This window comes from Mustela lutreola, chromosome 8 (genome assembly GCF_030435805.1).
Source record: "Mustela lutreola isolate mMusLut2 chromosome 8, mMusLut2.pri, whole genome shotgun sequence".
Classification (NCBI taxonomy): domain Eukaryota; kingdom Metazoa; phylum Chordata; class Mammalia; order Carnivora; family Mustelidae; genus Mustela; species Mustela lutreola.
In genome coordinates, this window is record NC_081297.1 from 5591366 (window position 1) to 5609429 (window position 18064).

Consider the following 18064-nt stretch of genomic DNA (forward strand, 5'->3'; position numbering starts at 1 on the left):
CAGAGCTCCCTCTCTTTTTATGGTTCCTTGTTTCTGCGATTTCCAGGCTCCATCAATTCCCCACTTCCATCTGGACTCTGTCTTTCCTTTTCTCCAGTGTCCCTGTCCTGCTCCATTCTGATTCCACTACCACCAGTTTCTCCTTGGAGTGGAGTTAGGTCCTGGAAGGGAATCCTAGCTGGTCAGTTTTGAGAGTTCACAAGAGCTAGACTATGTCCCAGGTAATCTGAAAAGTTATTTTGAGTTGTGAGTGGGTGATGTGTTACTTAAGAATTCTTCTTCAATAGTGATGAAGGACAGAGATGAGATTGTATACATTTTCACCACTACAGGCACCAGGAGGGCTGAGTGAGAGTGATGAATGGTAACTCGGAGTATGTTGTCTTCCAGTAGATAAATCCTGCTTCTGGCAACAAGTCTTAATTTACTTTGGGCCATGAGAAAAGGGTATTTTTTTTCTAGTGAAGACCCTCCCCCCTCCATAGGATAAATAATATGATTTTTAAAAAACTCGTCACCTGTATGTTTAAAACATATTTTACTTTTTCTCTCATAAATACAGTTAGCCCTTGACTTACTAAGATTTCTCTTCTGAAAAGACTTTACATAAAGTTTTCTGATAGGGTGAAACTTGGCAGCATGAGATGATTCAGGCCAGGGGGACGATTTAAACAGTAAATATGCTAGAGATAATTTATGATCATCCCTCAAAAATAATTTTTTTTCAAAAATAATTATGAATAGAGCTTCACTTTTTTAAAGTGATTTTTCTGGTTTTATGGAGTCTCTGTTTAATGAAGTAACATGCATTCCTTCTATATAAGAATGAAATCTTTTTTTTCATATAGAAAAGAAAGCGGAGAGCGAAAGATGATGATGTCATAAGCCTTAACAGCCTTGATTTAAAGGTAAGCCTTTCTTCTTGTCAAAGAAAAGCATTTAAAAATATGCAGATAATATTTTATTTTTGTGCTATAAGGATGATGAATGCTAATTTTTAAAAAATTTTAAGTTCAAAACTAAATAATATGGACTCTTACAGATGTCTTTTTTCTGTTGTACTTTGTTAAGAATGAGGTAAAAGCCTCCCTAAGAACAGTGTTAGGCTTTAACTAGTGATCTCACACTCAAATGTCTGAAGAGGCCCGGCCTACCGTGTATGCCAGGTAGAAGGAAGCGAGGGACCGTGGTGGAGAGAAGAAACATACCCTCCTGCAAGAGGCAGCTGCTCCTGTGCTCTAGCTCACAGCTGCTTGTAGAACTGTCAAAATCTGGGTTTTTATGTGAAAGCTCCCAATCTTTATATGTTGGACCATGCAAACCAAACAGCTCGTCTGTAGGTCAGAAGTGTCTGTGTTTCCAATGTGTGACCTGTGACAAACCAAAATCCAATGCACACTTAAAAAATGATTATGTATCCTTTATGTAAAATTATATTTAAGTCCCAAAACTTGGTATCTGTGGAATTACTTAGTCCATTTTTGTCAACTGGCAAATTTTACAGAACCATCTTGGTTTTAAGGAACCTTTTTAAAGATTGTTACATAAAGGTTATACATTTTTTAAGTGAGATTTTAAAAATGTTTGACATCATGTCTAATGATGGCAATTTTTATAGGTTTGCCCATCAACATTTTACCAAATCCAGCAAGCCAGATTTGCAGGGGAGAGGGTGGCATGTGTACATATGTAATATGTTTATGGGAGAGCTCTGTTTTAAGTGTTAAGGCTTTTTGCAAAACAGTTTTAGTTACATTTAAAAATCCTGTATTCAAAGAAAGAAAAAAAATGAAATTACAGCCCTGAGTATTTTTAGGTATGCTTCAAATCAGATCACATACAGAAGTAGACAGTATTTATAGTTTGCCACAATAAAATCCATGGTCAAATCTACTGAAAAATAATCCTCCTTTTGTTTATCTCAACTTCACCAGTTCCCATCATGTGATCAAGTTATTGTCATTTTATCTCTCTGTTTGCCGCCTCTGCCCTAGATTATTTTGAAGAAAATCCTTTATGTTGTATCATGTTATCTGTATCATTAGATTGAGTGTTCACACTTCCTTGATTTGTCTTACACCTTTTTTGTTTTGGTTTTGTTCGTTTTGTCTGTTTGAATTGGAATTTATATGAGGTCCATACATTGTGATTATCTCCCTTCACTGTCTTTTAATTTGTAGGTTCTCTCTCTAGCTTTTCTTTTTTTCTTTTTCTTTAAGAGTTTTTTGTCGTTGAAGAAGTAGGCATGTGTAGAGCCCTTCACATCCCGCATAGTCACGATCGCATCTCTCTGGTGTCGTTTCTTCTGTTCCTCTCTCTTCCCTTTATTCCGGATAAACTGGTAGATCTAGAGATTGCTTTGGGCAAAATTAATTCTCATTGCCTAGAATTCTTTTATCATTGAGGGTTGCAAAGTGGTAACATTGTGCCTTTATCAGACATTTTTATTAACTAGATTACTTCTGTAAAAAGAAAACTCCCCTTGCGGTGTCCGAGTGGCTGACTCAGTTGGTTACGCATCTGCCTTTGGCTTGGGTCATGATCCCAGGGTGCTGGGATGGAGTCCCACGTCGAGCTCCATGTTAGGCTCCCTGCTCAGTCGGGAGCCTGCTTCTCTCTCTGCCTCTCTCCACCACCCCCCCCCACCCCGCTCATGCATGCTCTCTCTCAAATAAATAAATAAAATCTTAAAAAAAAAAAAAAAAAGAAAACTTTCCTCACCAACCATCTGGTTACTACAAGATACTTAAACTAAAAGTAGAACAAGTGCATGATTCCTTTTATCAGTTTTCAAGTGATGTGTTTTATTCATTAAAATTCTCTAAAAGTAATTAGTGATTTTTTTTCTTTTTAATGTGATTATGAACATACGAATATTAGCACATTTGTAGTGTTTTAATCCACTTCCATTATTATGCTTACAGTGCTCAGATTCCCCTATCTTTGGCGTCAGAATGGTGCCAGTGTCCTTATTTCCCCGTTTCATTATATAATCGACATTTAACATGATGTAAATGTAAGGAATGCAATGTATCGATTTCCTGTATCCTTTAACATGAGCCTCACTTGATATCTAGAAGCTAAATGGCCTCCCTTTCTTCCAGGATGACAAGTTCTTCCAGGCCCACTTGTATATTTTGTTGATGTTTCTGCTCCATACCTGGAAACAGCCCTATTTCTAAAAACCCTGCTTTCCTTAGGAAATGGTAGAGGCTTAAACCTGAGCATTATGAACAGTCCTTGCTGCTGTATTGATTCTTGTTTCTGTGCCTTTTTAATGGACAAATCTTTTTCAGATATAATAAATTTTGAGTTTGTACTGATACTTCAGATTTGAGGTTACAGTGTTTTTTACTCAGTTGCATTAATCTTCCTGTCTAGATCTCTCCAGCCACACCAAAAATCTAGGTCTTGGGACACTGACATAACTATTCACTTGATTTACTCACAGTTCAAAGACAACAGTCTGCATTACTGCAGATTGTTACTGCTACTATATTAATATAAATGAGACAATTATTGAAAACATTGTATGTTTTATTTTTCAGGATTTTTGTTTTTTGCATATTAGTTACAGTATGTACAGCTTACTATGTTAAATTATTGAACTATTCTTTTTTTTTTTTTTAAGAGAGAGAGAGTGTGAGTGGGGAGGGACAGAAGAAGAGAGAAAGAGAGAGAATCCTCAAGCAGACTCCCCAATGAGTGTGGAGCCCAACGTGGGGCTCAATCCCAGGACCCTGAGGTCAGAACCTGAGCCAAAACCAAGAGTTGGATGTTTAACTGCACCACCCAGGTGCCCCTGAACTAGTACTTTTCTGTGTGTAATTATGGCAACAATTTACTTGTTCCTTTTTATTTTCAATTTTTAAGAACTACTTTTTAAACTTAATTTTTCTTAAAATCGTGTAACAAAACTGTATGGAATTTCAAAGTCAGGTCTACGGGATTCTTGTTTCTATTCCTGGATCTTCTACCCTACTTCTTTCTTCCATAAAAAATCCCTTTTTTTGTTTTTTAAATTTTAGGTTTATTCTTTCACTTTTTAAAAATAGAAGCAATTGCGTGTATATTTGTGTATCCCACTCTCTTGGCTAAACAGTAGAATGCTGTCTTTATTATATGCTCTATTTTATTCTTTCCTTATTTGTTTTGCTTGTGTGTTTTGCTTTGGCATGTCTTTCCATATTTAGGAAGGTTCATGTTTTTGTTCTCTTGGATATTTTTGCCTTCAGTTTCCCCTTTTTAGCTATTGTCAATTGGTTCATTCCTATGAGCATTATTATAATCAACTGACACCTCTTCTCTCCCTCCTCTCCTTCTCCCTTGTTAATAAACTAAAGTAATAATCCCTTTATTCTAAATTAATACATTTAAAGTATTAAGTGCTTATTTTACTTTTCATATACATTCACCATTTTCCATTTCTTGAATGTAGTTTTATTGTATCTACAAAATCATCGCAGATTGTGCTGTGTACCCTGGTACCCATTTTTAGGCTTTAGTTCTGCAGATAAGTGTATATTGAATGCTGAGCACCAGTTCTAGATTTTTGGTTTTCTGAAACTCCTTTTCTAGCGAAGGGTCAGTTAGCTATCAACCCATGTCTGACCTGCTCAGTGACTTACATATATTGTTAATGGTTGCTTTTAAAAACACTCCAGTGGCAGAGGTTAAGTAGCAGTGACAAGGACCATCTGACCTACAGAGACTGAAATATTTACTATTTGGCCTTTTATAGAGAGTTTGCCAACCCCTGCTCTAGACTTTAATAAATTCAGATGACTTGTTCTCATAGTTTTTGTCATTTTTTTCTATTCCATTGTTTTCTGTCCCCTTCCTGATTTTTACTTAGTTTGGATTTTTTAATCTTTTATATTTATCATTTTCTCTCGAAATATTTTCTCTTTATCTTTTTTTTTAGAAGGCTCCATGCCCAGCGTGGAGCCCAGTGCGGGGCTTAAACTCGTGACCCCAAGATCACAACCTGAGCTGAGATCAAGAGTCAGATGAGCCACCCAGGCTTGTCTTCAAGCTTGTCTTCCCTTTTGTATTCTTTTTTCTCCTAATTCAATAGGCATTTTTTTTTATTCTAAAATAATTCTTATATTTTTAGTTCTTTTTTTAGTTCTCTCACCTCGTTGCAAATCTTCCTTTCTCTACCCACCTAATTTCTGTTTTATGTTCTTTCATGGCTTCTGTAATTTCCTAATTTATTTTATGCTCAGAGACATTATTCTACTTCACATTTTCTGTATTCTTATAATAGTTTTAAAGGGGATTCAAGATTATTTTCTGTTGCTCATTTTTTAAGTGCAGTAAATTTTCCGGTCTTAAAGATTAGAGGAGTGCGCCGTTGTAGCCTGTCTTCACCTTCATGGCCCCAGGGCTCCCTCTTCTGTCGTCTTCACCAAGTGGTTTATAACAACACAGCCTCGTGCTTCGGAGAGCTTTCTTTTTTGCCTCCCCTTCTTTATCTGAGTTTTTTTCTTGTCTTTGCTTCTATTGCTCGGTTCCACTCAGTTTGGAATAAGATTGCTAAATAGATGCAAAACAAATTAATACCCTCATCTCCATCTCTACCTACAAAATGTATTTACGCTGCTCTCAGTTTTCTACAGTTAACATCTGCCCTTACAGAGTCCCAAAACCTGGTCAGTAACAAATGGTGAATCAGACAGGAGGCGTGGCCCTAGAAGATGAGGTCATCCACGGAGAGAACATGCAGGCATCCTTCACTGCTGACTTCAAGCTTTGGATATTGTGTTTTATTGCTAATTCCTTCCTTAATTTTGCCACCTTTCTAATTTTGATTTATGCTCTTTTATAAGCTAGTCTTGGAATATTGTAGGTTTTTTGTGAGCATGTTTTTCTACCATGCTTTTATTTTTTGTAGGGATATTACCTTTTCCCTTATAGCTTTTTCCTTATGAAAACTTCATATGGGATTTGACTGTGATTCTTTTCTATTGGTCATTACCACATGAAAGTGGCTTTAGAAAGGGGGCGTGAGTCAGGAAAGCTTTTCTAGCTTTATAACTTTAAACTTCCTCTTCTCTTGTCTTAAACAAATAATAAAAGTAGACACACTTTGAGTTCTCCAGGACCTGTTTTCCTCCTCAACTTTTATCGGACCTTTCTCTTTTCCTGGATGTCTGTCACGTCTATTCCACTTGACTTGAATCTGTTCCCAGAATTTACACCACAGTGTAGGGCTTTGTCTTAGAAGGGAGCTTTGAAGGTCCTAAACTCATGTGTTCCAGCCATGAACCCCTTACTGCTACCCTTTAGTAGATAAAACCCTTCCTGGTTTTAATAGCCATGGTCACAATGACACACCTTACTCTGCAGCTGCAGCATGTAGCTGTCCGTAGTTTCCTGATTCTTCTCTGGTCAGATGTGGCAGATATTTTATTTTTCTCCTTTCTCTTCTGATGCTATATAAGTCTTAGAGTTGTTGGTAATTTATCCACATTAACTTGTATTTTGGGGTTCATGGGGATGCGTACCTTGTCACATAGTTCTAGACATATTGACCTTGGGGTTTTGGTTTTGCTGTCCTTGTTCTGTGTGTTTTCATGGAAGGATTTGGAAAAATTGTAAAAACTATGTCGCTGCCATCACCTCAGTCTCAGAATTATGACTCCTGCATTTTATTCTCAATGGTGAAAAGCAAATTTAGCTTTCTTCTGAAACCAATATAATTTTAGCAGATTTTATTGACATTGAATTTACTGGACTTATTTGAATTGCTATAATTTTTAGCATAGATTGTATATTATGCACTGATACTAATACTTATCAACAAGCCAAAGATAAACTTTTTATTGTCCTTCAAAATTTGTCAGGTTCGGGGCAGTGGTTATACATTTGCATATACTATTGCTATGTTCTTCAAGCTGTGGAGTTATACTCAAGAAAAAAATCTTTATAAAAGTTTGGTTACAGGGCACCTGGGTGGCTCAGTCATTAAGTGTCTGCGTTCAGCTCAGGTCATGATCCCAGGGTGCTGGGTTCAAGGCCCACATTGGGCTCCCTGCTCAGCATCTGCTTCTCCCTCTCCCACTTCCCCTGCTTGTGTTCCCTCTCTCTGTCTTTCTCTGTCAAATAAATAAAATCTTAAAAAAAAAAAAAAAAAAAAAGGTTACATTAACCAGACCTACCTGTATGTCATGATATAGTCTCCATTTCTTCCAGACCTAAGGAATTATGTACAACTATGATAAGAATGAATTTGAAATAATAATTTACTGAGTATCATCTTTGTTTACTCAAAACTTCACTAAGTCTAAATTCTTTTACTCCTTTTTTTTTTTTTTTTTAATTCCACAAACATTTTGTGGGGCACCCACAATGATTCAGGTCCTATTCTTAACCTTAGAGATAAGACTATGTCCAAGCCAGAAATGAGACCCTCTGACAAAAACATACCTGCATAGTTACACAAGTATGATAGTGTTAGGAAGAGGAACAGGAGGGAGAAATAGAAGATTTAGGGAGGTTTTGATTTGGAGTTGAGTTTTTATGGAAGTGAACATGAACTGGGAAAACCAACCCCAGATAGAGAAGGGGCGTCTACAAATGGCAAGAATTAAAATAAGTTATGTGTGTGTCAGGAATGATAAATTCTTTAGAAAGAGTCAAATATATGAGGAAGAACTAAGAAATGAAGTAGTACAGGGGGTTAATTGGTCACTCAGTTTGAAGGCTGGAAATGATTGGCTGAAGAGTTTATTGACCTATGAAAATCAACAGAAAGGATATTCTGGATTCTTGAACAGATTTTCCGCAGTTATAGTCCTTCCTTCTCTGTAGAAAGTACTGGTTAGTGAGGACCTGGTAGAGTGTCTGGAAGCCTGGAAGGGGAGTGATGACTGTGGAGATGAAAAGAGCATTCCTAAGGTTTCATCTTCATCAGTTTTTTTCTTCTTAATGATCTTTCTTTGGAGAGCCCCTTCATTCACTCACCAGATTCAGCTTGTGTAACTGATGACTCCCTTCCCTAATCTGAATCTTTAAGCCAGATCACAGTCTGATTTTCACATCCTTTATTCAGTTGCTTACAAGTTACAGCCTTGTAACTGGCCTCCCTGACTGTAGCCTCTTTATGATGCCATATTGATTTTCTTTGATCTTTTTTTTAAGAGGTGGGGGCATGTACCTGTGCGTGCAAGTGGGGGAGGGGCAGAGGGAGGGAAAGAGAATCTCAAGCAGACTCCGTGCCCTGGGTGGAGCCCAATATGGACTCGATCTCATGACCCTGAGATCATGACCTGAGCCAAGTCAAGAGTCCAGATGTTCAACCGACTGACCCACACCCAGTCCCTCCTCCTTGGTCTTGCTTAAATTCTTTCAGTAGCTATTCATTGCTTTAAAGATAAGACCCAAATGTTACTTAACATATAATCCCCATTATGATGAGCTCCCACTCCATCTCTCCAAAATCTCGCTCTCAGTCATATCCCTGTTTCCTTTCCCTTATACATCCTCACTTGGTTTAATTGCCTGGAGATTTCCTACCTATTCCCGCTCATTATATCCAGGAACCCTTTCCAGAGTCTTACCCCCTCCCTGAATCCCACCCCTACCAACCTAGCCTGGTTACCCCTCCCATAATCCCTCTAGGTAGGGAAAATTGAATAGCAGGAACAGTTTAGGATTTCATGAGGAAAAAAGAAGTCAGCAGTGAAGTTGTGATGATAACAGTAGCATTAAGCTATATTTATGTCTTGAAAATAATTATTCAACTCTGGCTATAAGTCAGAGTTACCTGGAGAGTTTTTAAGGGAGGAAATGTGCTGCTAAGCCCTATCCCAGACTACATGAATGTGAGGAGATGGGGGAAAGAGGATAGGTGCCTTTGGGACCTGGGAACATCTGAGTTTTGTTTTTATTGTTTTAAGTTGTCCCAGCAATACTTAGGTATAGCCAGAACTTAACCATTAAGTTAGAATGTGACATTCTTAAAGTTGTCCCTCTCCCCAAAAACATACCCTGAAATGGATACTCTGCCAACTCTCCCAGCCCTGTGTTTTGTATGGCCTTTCATCTAAATATAACAGTTATTATGTAATATGCTAAATATAATCCGTTTGTATGGTCTTTTGAGGCTCTTGTTGGGAGCCATTGCTTTATTTACCTCTGTGGTTCAATCCTCTAGCCACCTGGCCTGACACATAATAGGTGCTCAGTAAATATTTAATGAATAAACAGATAAAGTAATAATGGGTCATATGATTCAAGTAAGACTTTGGACTTAGGTAAACATATAACATGAGCATTGCATTATATATTTTGATTTTGGATATCTTACATTAAGAATTTAATACTGATGTTAAGGATTTGTCATGTAGGGGAATCATTGGCTCCTTTATTGTGAAGTTGTGGTTGCTTTTTATCAAATTTGTCTCCAAGTAAAATTTTAGCACTATCTTTTATCAGGTTGCCTTACTACTATATTATGTATAAAATTACTCATCTTAAAAGGAACATGACATTTGTCTCCCAAAGGTGTTTCTCATCTCTGTTTGTTAGCAACCATAACCTTGCTCTTTTCTTCTGATAGTAGAGTCCAAAGTGACTTTTTACTTTGTTCATGTAAAATAATACTGAGATGAGTAAGACTGAGTCATATTTTTATGACCAGACTTCTTTAACTCTGTTAGTACTCAAAACACAAACCAGAACACTTCAAAAGAAATGTGTGTATGTGTGTGTGTGTGTGTATATATGTGGCTTTTTCTTTTTCAGAATGTTCAGATTTGGGGATTTCATTTTCTTATAAGTTAAGTAGTATATTGAAGTGTTATACTGAGTATTGGTATACTATGTAAATTTTAGATTAAACACAATAATGAGTTATGTATGTTATTCCTTATAAATGATTTTTAAAACATTTGTGATTATTTAGGATTACAATAAACTTTTGTTAGTTCCTGGATTCATAAAATCTCACTTTTGGCAAACACACCTCTTAGACCATGACTGGATATTGGTAATTTTTCTGAGGCACAGATTTGAATAATTTGAAGCTAGATGGCATGCTAAAGCTAGTGACTTACTTAACTTAGTGCTTTTTTAAAGGTTTATTTATTTGATAGAGAGAGAGAGTGCAAGGCAGAGGGGCAGAGGGAGAGCGTATTTAAGCAGACTCTGCACTGAGTAGGGAGCTTGACTCGGGGAGGAGCTTGACTCCGGGATCTATCTCACAACCTTGAGATCATGACTTGAGCAGAAACCAAGAGCCAGAGGTTTAACCTACTGTGCCACCTAGGCACCCCTAGCTGCTTACCTTATTAATTACTGCCCCCATCTTGAATTTTGATGTAACCTATGATCTCTGCTGGTGCCCTGTAAGATAATAGAATAAATCATTGTTTTTCTGTGACATAGGTCAAAAAAATAAAGCCACTTGCTGGTACAGGTGATGAAAGTGAAGAGGAACAGAGGATAGATATAAGAAAATGGTTCTTCTTAGCCAAAAAAATAAAAGTTAAACATAAAACAGTTACTCCTGATAATGCTCTGAGAAGCTACTGAAGTATCCAGAGCTGTTTATCATTAAGGTTAATCATTCCCAGATCACTGTGAATCATTCCTACGCTGCTCTGGCATGTAAATGCTTGTGTCTGCTTTTTAATTATAAAAGTAATACAAGAATACATTGTCTTTGTTCAAAATTAAACTTTTTTTTTAAGCTTCCTTGTATCGCCTTCATCCTCTGAAGTAACTAGTTATTATTTGATGTGTTCCAGATTCCCTTCTGTTTATTTACATAATTCCACACAATGTGTGTAATGGTGACCTGTATATGATCATACTGTACATGTGCTTCAGCTTGCTTTTTTTCTCTTTATCTCTTATCAATACCATATAAGGCTACCTCATTCTTTTTAGATTGCCGTATCATATTCCATAGTGTAAAGTACCATGATCTACTTAACCAGTCCTTGAAGAATGGCCCTTTAATATATTTTCCATTTTTTCACATTAAAAATAATGCTGCATTGTGTTTTCTCCTTCTGTACAAAGGAACCTCTAATGCAGATAGCAAGAAATGGAAATGCTGGGTTGCAAGTTTCAGTTTTGATAATGTTGTTCACTTGCCTTCCAGTAGTTTTACAAATTTATACTTCTCCATCAGTTTATGATAACGTGTCTTTACATCCTTCTCAACCCTGAATTTTTGTAATCTTTTAAATTTTTGCCAATTGTGATAGACAACCAGACAGAAAATTAATAAGGAAATAGAGGACTTGAACACCACCATAAACCAGTTGGACCTAACAGACATCTACAGGAAACTATCCAATAAGAGCAGAATATACATTTTTCTCAAGTGCGCATAGAACATTCTTCAGAATAGAACATATAAAGCCTTAATCAGTTTGAAAAGATTGAAATTATATAAAGTATTTTTGTAGTCACAATGGAATAAAACTAGAAAGAACAGAAGGAAAACTGAAAAATTCATAATTCTGTAGAAATTAAATAACACAGTGTTGAATAACCAGTGGGTCAAAGAAGACATTACAAAGAAAATTGGGAAGTGCTTTGAGACAAATGAAAATAAAAACCTAATATACCAAACTAGTGGGATGAAGCAAAAAACTAAGAGGGAAATTTATAGCTATAAACTCTTACATTAAAAAGGAGAAAGATCTTGGAGCACTTGGGTGGCTCAGTTAAGCATCCAACTCTAGATTTCGGCTCAGGTCATGATTTCAGGGTTGTGAAATCAAGCCCTGTTTCAGACTCTGCTGGGTATGGAGCCTGTTTAAGATTCTCTCTCCCTCTCCCCCAAACTCCTACTTACGTGCTCACTTGCTCGCTCTCTAAAAAAAAAAAAAAAAAAAAAAAAAACTTCAGCAACCTAATGTCATGCTTTAAGTCACTACAAAAAGACAAATAAGTTACATTCAAGCTAGCAGAAGGAAGGAAATAGTAAAGATTTGTGTGGGTTTTAATTAAAAAGGGAATAGAATAATGGAGAAAAATCAATGAAAAGATAAAACCAATGAATCTTGAGGTAAATTGACTAAAAAAATAAGAGAAGACTCAGATTACTGAAGTCAGAAATGAAAGTGGAGACATTGCTACCAATTTACAGAAATAAAAAGGATGATAAGAGAGAACTGTGAACAATTATACACTAACAGATTGTATAACCTAGATGAAGAGAATAGATTTCTAGAAACCTACCAAGACTGAATCACAGAAATCATCTGAATAGTTCTATAACTGTTAAAGAGATTGAATGAGTAATCAAAACACCTCCCAGGAAAGAAAAGCCACGGACCAGATGGCTTCATTGGTGAATTCTACCAAACATTTAAAGGAGAATTAATGCCAGTCCTTCTCAAATTCTTGGAAAACATTGAAGAGGAGGGAACAGTTCTTAACTCCCTCTATGAAGCCAGCAATACCCTGATACCAAAGCCAAAGATACTACAAGAAAACTATAGACCAATATCCCTTGTAAGTATTCTTCAAGAAGATACCAGCGAAGTGGATTCAGCATATTATTAGGATTATACACTAAGACCAAGTGAGATTGATTCCTGGCATGCGAGGGTGCTTCAACAAATGAAAACCAATTAATGTAGTTTTTAAAGTCCACATTAACAGAATTAAGGAGGAGAAAAACCTCATGATCATTTCAATTGATACAGAAAAAGTATTAGACAAAATCCAACACCCTTTCATGATTAATTAAAAAAAAAACCAACAAACTAGGAACAGAAAGAAACTCCCTTATGGATAAACAAGATGTGATATATACATTCAATAAAATATTCAGTTTTAAAGAGGAATTGAATTCTGATACATCCATACAGCATGGATGAACCCTGAAAACATTATGCTAAACAAAATAAGCCAGACACAAAAGGACAAATATTGTATAAGTTTGCTTATATGAAGTACCTAGAATAGTCAAATTCATAGAGATAAGACATAGCATAGTGGTTACCAGGGGTTGGGGAGGGGGGAAATGGGGAGTCACAGTTTAATGTGTACAGGGTTTCTGTTTGGGAAGAAAGAGGACAGAAGCAAATCATGGTGGTGGTGGTTGCACAATGATGTGAGTGAATGCACTTAATGCTTCTGAGCCCCCGCTACTGCACGGTACCCTTAAAAATGATTAAAATTGGGGGTGCCTGAATAGCTCAGTGAGTTAAACACCTTCGGCTCAGGTCGTGATCCCAAGGTCCTGGACTAGAGCCCCGTGTCCAGCTCGGTGCTCAGGAGGGACTCTGCTGTCCTGCCTTTGCCCCTCCCTCCACTCATACTCCCTTCTGCCCACTCTCTCTCTCAGGTAAATAAAATTTTTTTGAAAACGATTAAAATGGTAAATTTTATATATATTTCATCACAATTTTTTAAATGGGGAAAAAGGGAAAAATAATTTAAGTTCCTTATGTTGTATGGCTCATAGCCTCTGATTTATTATGTATATTGCAGTGTTTGGAATGTTTTTTAGTCTCTTGTTTTTGTTTTGTTTTTTGATGCAATCATTTATTTAATATTTTCATAGTTTGAGAGTTTTCCTTAAATTTTTTATTCATCCGGTTTGGCATTTTTTAGACCCTCTAACTGTAAAGAATTATATTTATTTCAGAAATGCCTTGTGAAATTTTCTCAGTTTTAGATTATTTTCATCCTCTTACTCTCTAGTTGTTGCTTCTAGAACTTGGGAAGATTTTGGAAAATCTGGAATTATTTTATATGTTTATTATCTCTTTTTTAAATTATTTCCATCTCTTTAATATTGTATGCTGTTCTTTGGGAGAATTCCTCCATTTCCTAGCTTGCTAATTCTTCATTAGTATCTATTTTACACTTCTGTATTGTCAATAAATAAAATTTTGACAGTTTTTTTACTTCTAAGATCTCTAATTTTTTGTTTTTCCATAAGAATCTTTAGTTTCATTAATGTATTTTCCTCTGTTACCTTTCTGAGAATATGACTTCTATTTCTTTTAACATATCCTTCTGTTCAGTCTGTATAACCATAAATTAAATTATGCTAGGGCCAGTAATGATTGTTCAGAAGTTGCAGACTTTTTGACTTAACCAGTTGTAAGCCTCTGTTTTCTGTATTTAATGATAAAATTTTAATCTCAGATTTTATTCACAGCTTTTTATTTTCCTCAGCATATTCAGTCTTCATTCATTCATCTATTATATTATTGAGCTCCTTCTGTGTGCTAGACACTCAGAGAACAAAACATAGTCTTTGCACTCATGAAGCTTACATTCTATGGAGGCATTCTCTCTCTCTCTGCAGGTCATATCTCTCTGCAACCCTAGAAGTCTGTAGAGGAGATATGTTTTCTGTTTATTGCCTGCCTCTTCTTCCTGTCTTTTTGAGACCCAGACTCCTCCAAGGGAGAAGGGAGAAACAGGGTCATGTCTCTTCACCCGACTGGATGAGATTAGCAATCCTTTTCATTTTGGTTTGTAACTTCTGTTCTATCTCATCCTCTTTGGGATCAGTGAGAAGGAATAATGGCTCCATCAAATCCTGCTAATGAGGGATCCATTCCTGTGAAGTTCCCTGAGGTATCGGTGGTCCATCGCTAGGTTAGCCACAACTTCTGGATGCTGTCTTGCCAGTAGGATACCATGCACCTTCCAGTTCATGCTGTTCTTTGGCCACCTGGATGCAACCATCCCAGCAAGACCATGTCCTCAATCTCACCTCTATTCTTTGTACTAGAGGAACCAGAAACTCATGTGGGGTCAGTGCCATGTTGGCCCTCTGTCCTCTTGAAAGTCCACAAGGGAAGGATAGCTTGGAGAGAGGAGAGAATAGTCTCTTTCCAGGGAAACTGCAGGACCGTACCAACAGCTTTCTTTCTCAGTCCTTTTCTGATGAAGTGAGATGCTGTTGTGGGCATGAATTGTTCATTCCCTGATCAGGCTGTAAGGCATGAATCCTGCAGGGAAGCCATAATTGAAACACATTCCCCTACTCCTGCACCACCCATAACAGGTTTTACTCACCCTGAGCCAGTGGCTAGTGCCACTTGCTTATGCCTTCTCAAATTAGAAATATGGGTGTCTTGGGGCGCCTGCGTGGCTCAGTCAGTCAGGCATCTGACTTCAGCTCAGGTCATGATCTTGGGGTCCTGAGATTGAGCCCTGCATTGGGCTCCCTGCTAGTGGAAAGTATACCTCTCCCTCTCCTTCTGCCCCTCCCCCCCACTCGTGTTCTCTCTCTCACTCACTCAAATAAATAAAATCTTTAAAGACGGGGGTGGGGGGAGAAATATGGGTGTCTTAGTCTGGGTTTCCTCCAGAATGTAGAGGCTGAGGAGGCAAGGCTTATATGTAGATATTTTATCAGGGGAAATAAGGGGCTGGGAAAAGGAGGAAAAGTAAGCTCCAAGGCAAGTTGTTGACTTGGCAGCTGGGCCCCTGGGGAGTCAGAGCATCCTCACAGGCAGAGGAGCAGCATTTCCTCTCCTGGCCCCGTCCTCCATTGGTCCAGATTCCCTGTAGGGTACATTCAAGAGGCCCTAGAGCAGAAAGAGTGATCTGTAGTGCAACTAATGAAGGGGTAGGGGTATAGAATATGAGAAGGAGGCTGCAAATGCTGGTTGACACTGTACACTCTGTACTGCAGAGATGTGCTCATATACTCCTTTAAATCCCATCTGTCACAGGGGCCTCTAGATCGTGGCCAGCTGCCATCTCTGCGAGTTCTAATAGAGAGAGCAAGGCACAGTGTCTGCTGCTACACAGAGCATAACTGATGAACATCTTCCTCCACCACCACTGGAAGAGATTTCCTTCACCCTTGGCCAGCACTTCAGTGGGTCTGGCTTGCTTGCCCCACCTTTGTCCTTTGTCTGAGCCCCTAGTGTGTTTACATTTTTTGAGTCTTGGTGGCTACAGAGAGCCAGGTTGTGCCTGGGAAACACCACATCTGGGAGTGCTGATGTGAAGGACCAATTCTTCCACCCCTTGATTCCTAGTTTGATGGCTCTTGAGGACACAGGACCATATATAGGCGGTTTCACATGTATTGTGTTCTGAAGGACAGTGTTCCAACACTGCAGAATTTTAACCCTGAGCTGCTGCAGTACCTGAATCTTCAATAAACAATGCCATCGCTCTGTTATGCTGTCCGCTTCTGGAAACAGGGAATATAGGAGAACCAGTGGATCAAGTGATTCTCTTTCCATTGTTGTAACTCCTTTGCTACAGAGTGCGTCCTAAAGTCTGAGGCAGTGTTGTGTAGGATCTCATGCAAGTAGTGCAGGCACTGTGCAAGCCCTTTGGTGATGGTGCCAGCAGGGCCCAAAGATACAGAAAGACATTCAGTGTCCAGCGGAGATGGCTGTTGCAGCAGGGGTGAATCCCTGCATACTGTACAAGTAGGGTCTGATGTAATCAACTAGCCACCAGCTCTGCCCAGGAAACAACTGTATGGCCAGATTTCAGCATCATTTCCCAACTGCTGGCAGGTGGGGCATTCTTTAGGGGCAGAGGTAAAAGAGGGCCCCTGCTGGAGAATCTGTACATACCCTTGATACCTGTGCTTCGGCCAGTCTTTGTGGGCCTCTTCCAGAGTGCTGTGATGGTCTAGGAGAGAGAATTGTCAATATGCATAGGATAAATCACTGTTTTTACCTGGTGCCTACAAGGCACCTAGTACCTTTGTACTCTTGATAACAGGAGACAAAGATCCTCCCACGTTGTGCACAATCCATAGGTCCATTTATATGCCTCTTTTCCAAAATTTCTCTCAGCCTTTTTTTTTTTTTTTTAAATCTCGTTCCTTCCAAGCCCCTGAGCAATTAGCCAAGCTATTCGCCACCTCTCAGGAACCTGTATATATCTGTACTTCATGCACTTGCTCCCTCCATAGAAATTGGATGACTGCCTGCAGCTCTGCCTGCTGGAAGTGTTTCCTTGTACCAGTGTCCTTCAGGATGACCCCTAAATGGCACTGTAGTACAGTAGGGGGTTCCGCAGTAGTGCTCCTAACAATCTACCCAGAAACTAGGGCAAGTTTTTCTCCTCTATCAGTTGGTTACCAAGAACCACCACCAAATGAAGAATTGAAGGGCTAGCCATCAGGGTACTGGGATAGCTGGGGACACCTACTTATGTAATTTACTTGTGCCCTTTGGTCTTGTTTAGGCTTAATTCCAAATAGGCCATTTCCACCATATAATGGGTTGCCACTGTACCTCCCCAAACCTGTAACTTGGTAGGCTTGACTGTGGTTCATTTTGGACACCTCTGATTGCATTAGTCTCATGATGTCCCGTGGACAGATCCTCAGTCTTCACTAGGGCTGCTATAGCACTCCAGGAGCTGCTGTTCACAAAGCAGGCTGTTTCCTACCATGGAAAGCCTAGCCTAGCTTCAGAACCCTAGGGACCTGCATTGCACTTCTTTTCCTAGCTTTGCCAGAGACATCACATGGCCTCTTTGTCTGCCATAGAGCTCTCAAGCTTTAGCAGATATGCTGGGTCACGTGTTCTGAGCAGCAGGACCGGCTTGTATCACAGCCTAGACCTGCTACAGAGACTTCTTCTGCTCTGGATTCCACTCAAAACTGCATTTCAGATGACTCCATTAATGGGTCAGAGCAGAATTTTCAAATACAGGTAAAGTCTTACCTAGTGCTGTGCCCCTTCCTAGTGCTAGGGAATGCAGGTACAACTTGTTCTTTAGCTTGGAGGAGAGATCTCAGAAAGCCACAGGCCATTGGACCTATTAAAACTTTTCTAATGTGGCAGCCCCAGAATTTTCATGTCATGCATGTCAACTTCCTGGGGTGTCCAGAATACTTGCCATTTCCTGCTCACCAAGTCCTATTTGACTGATGTCATCAGTTTACTGGACTAACATGATGTTTTGCGGATCACAAGGCCCCTTAGGACTCTGACAGAGGAGAAAAGTTAACGGGCTCAGGATATGAAATAGAAACTGCTCTCCTTCGCACAATATAAGCTAACTACTTTTGATCTTCTTCACTAATGGGAATTGAAAAGAACACACAGGCCATATCAAGAGCTGTATACCAAATGCTAGAGGATGTCTTGAT

The 18064-nt window shown here is 38.6% G+C and overlaps 1 protein-coding gene across 1 annotated transcript in view; it reads left to right on the top strand.

Annotated features, from left to right (window-relative positions):
- The window catches only part of NET1 (neuroepithelial cell transforming 1), a 59517-nt gene that overhangs the window by 22499 nt on the left and 18954 nt on the right, over positions 1–18064 (top strand). Inside the window, exon 3 of the mRNA XM_059183701.1 lies at positions 849–908. Within this exon, the coding sequence (XP_059039684.1) occupies positions 849–908 (60 nt within the window). The remainder of the gene's footprint in view (positions 1–848; positions 909–18064) is intronic.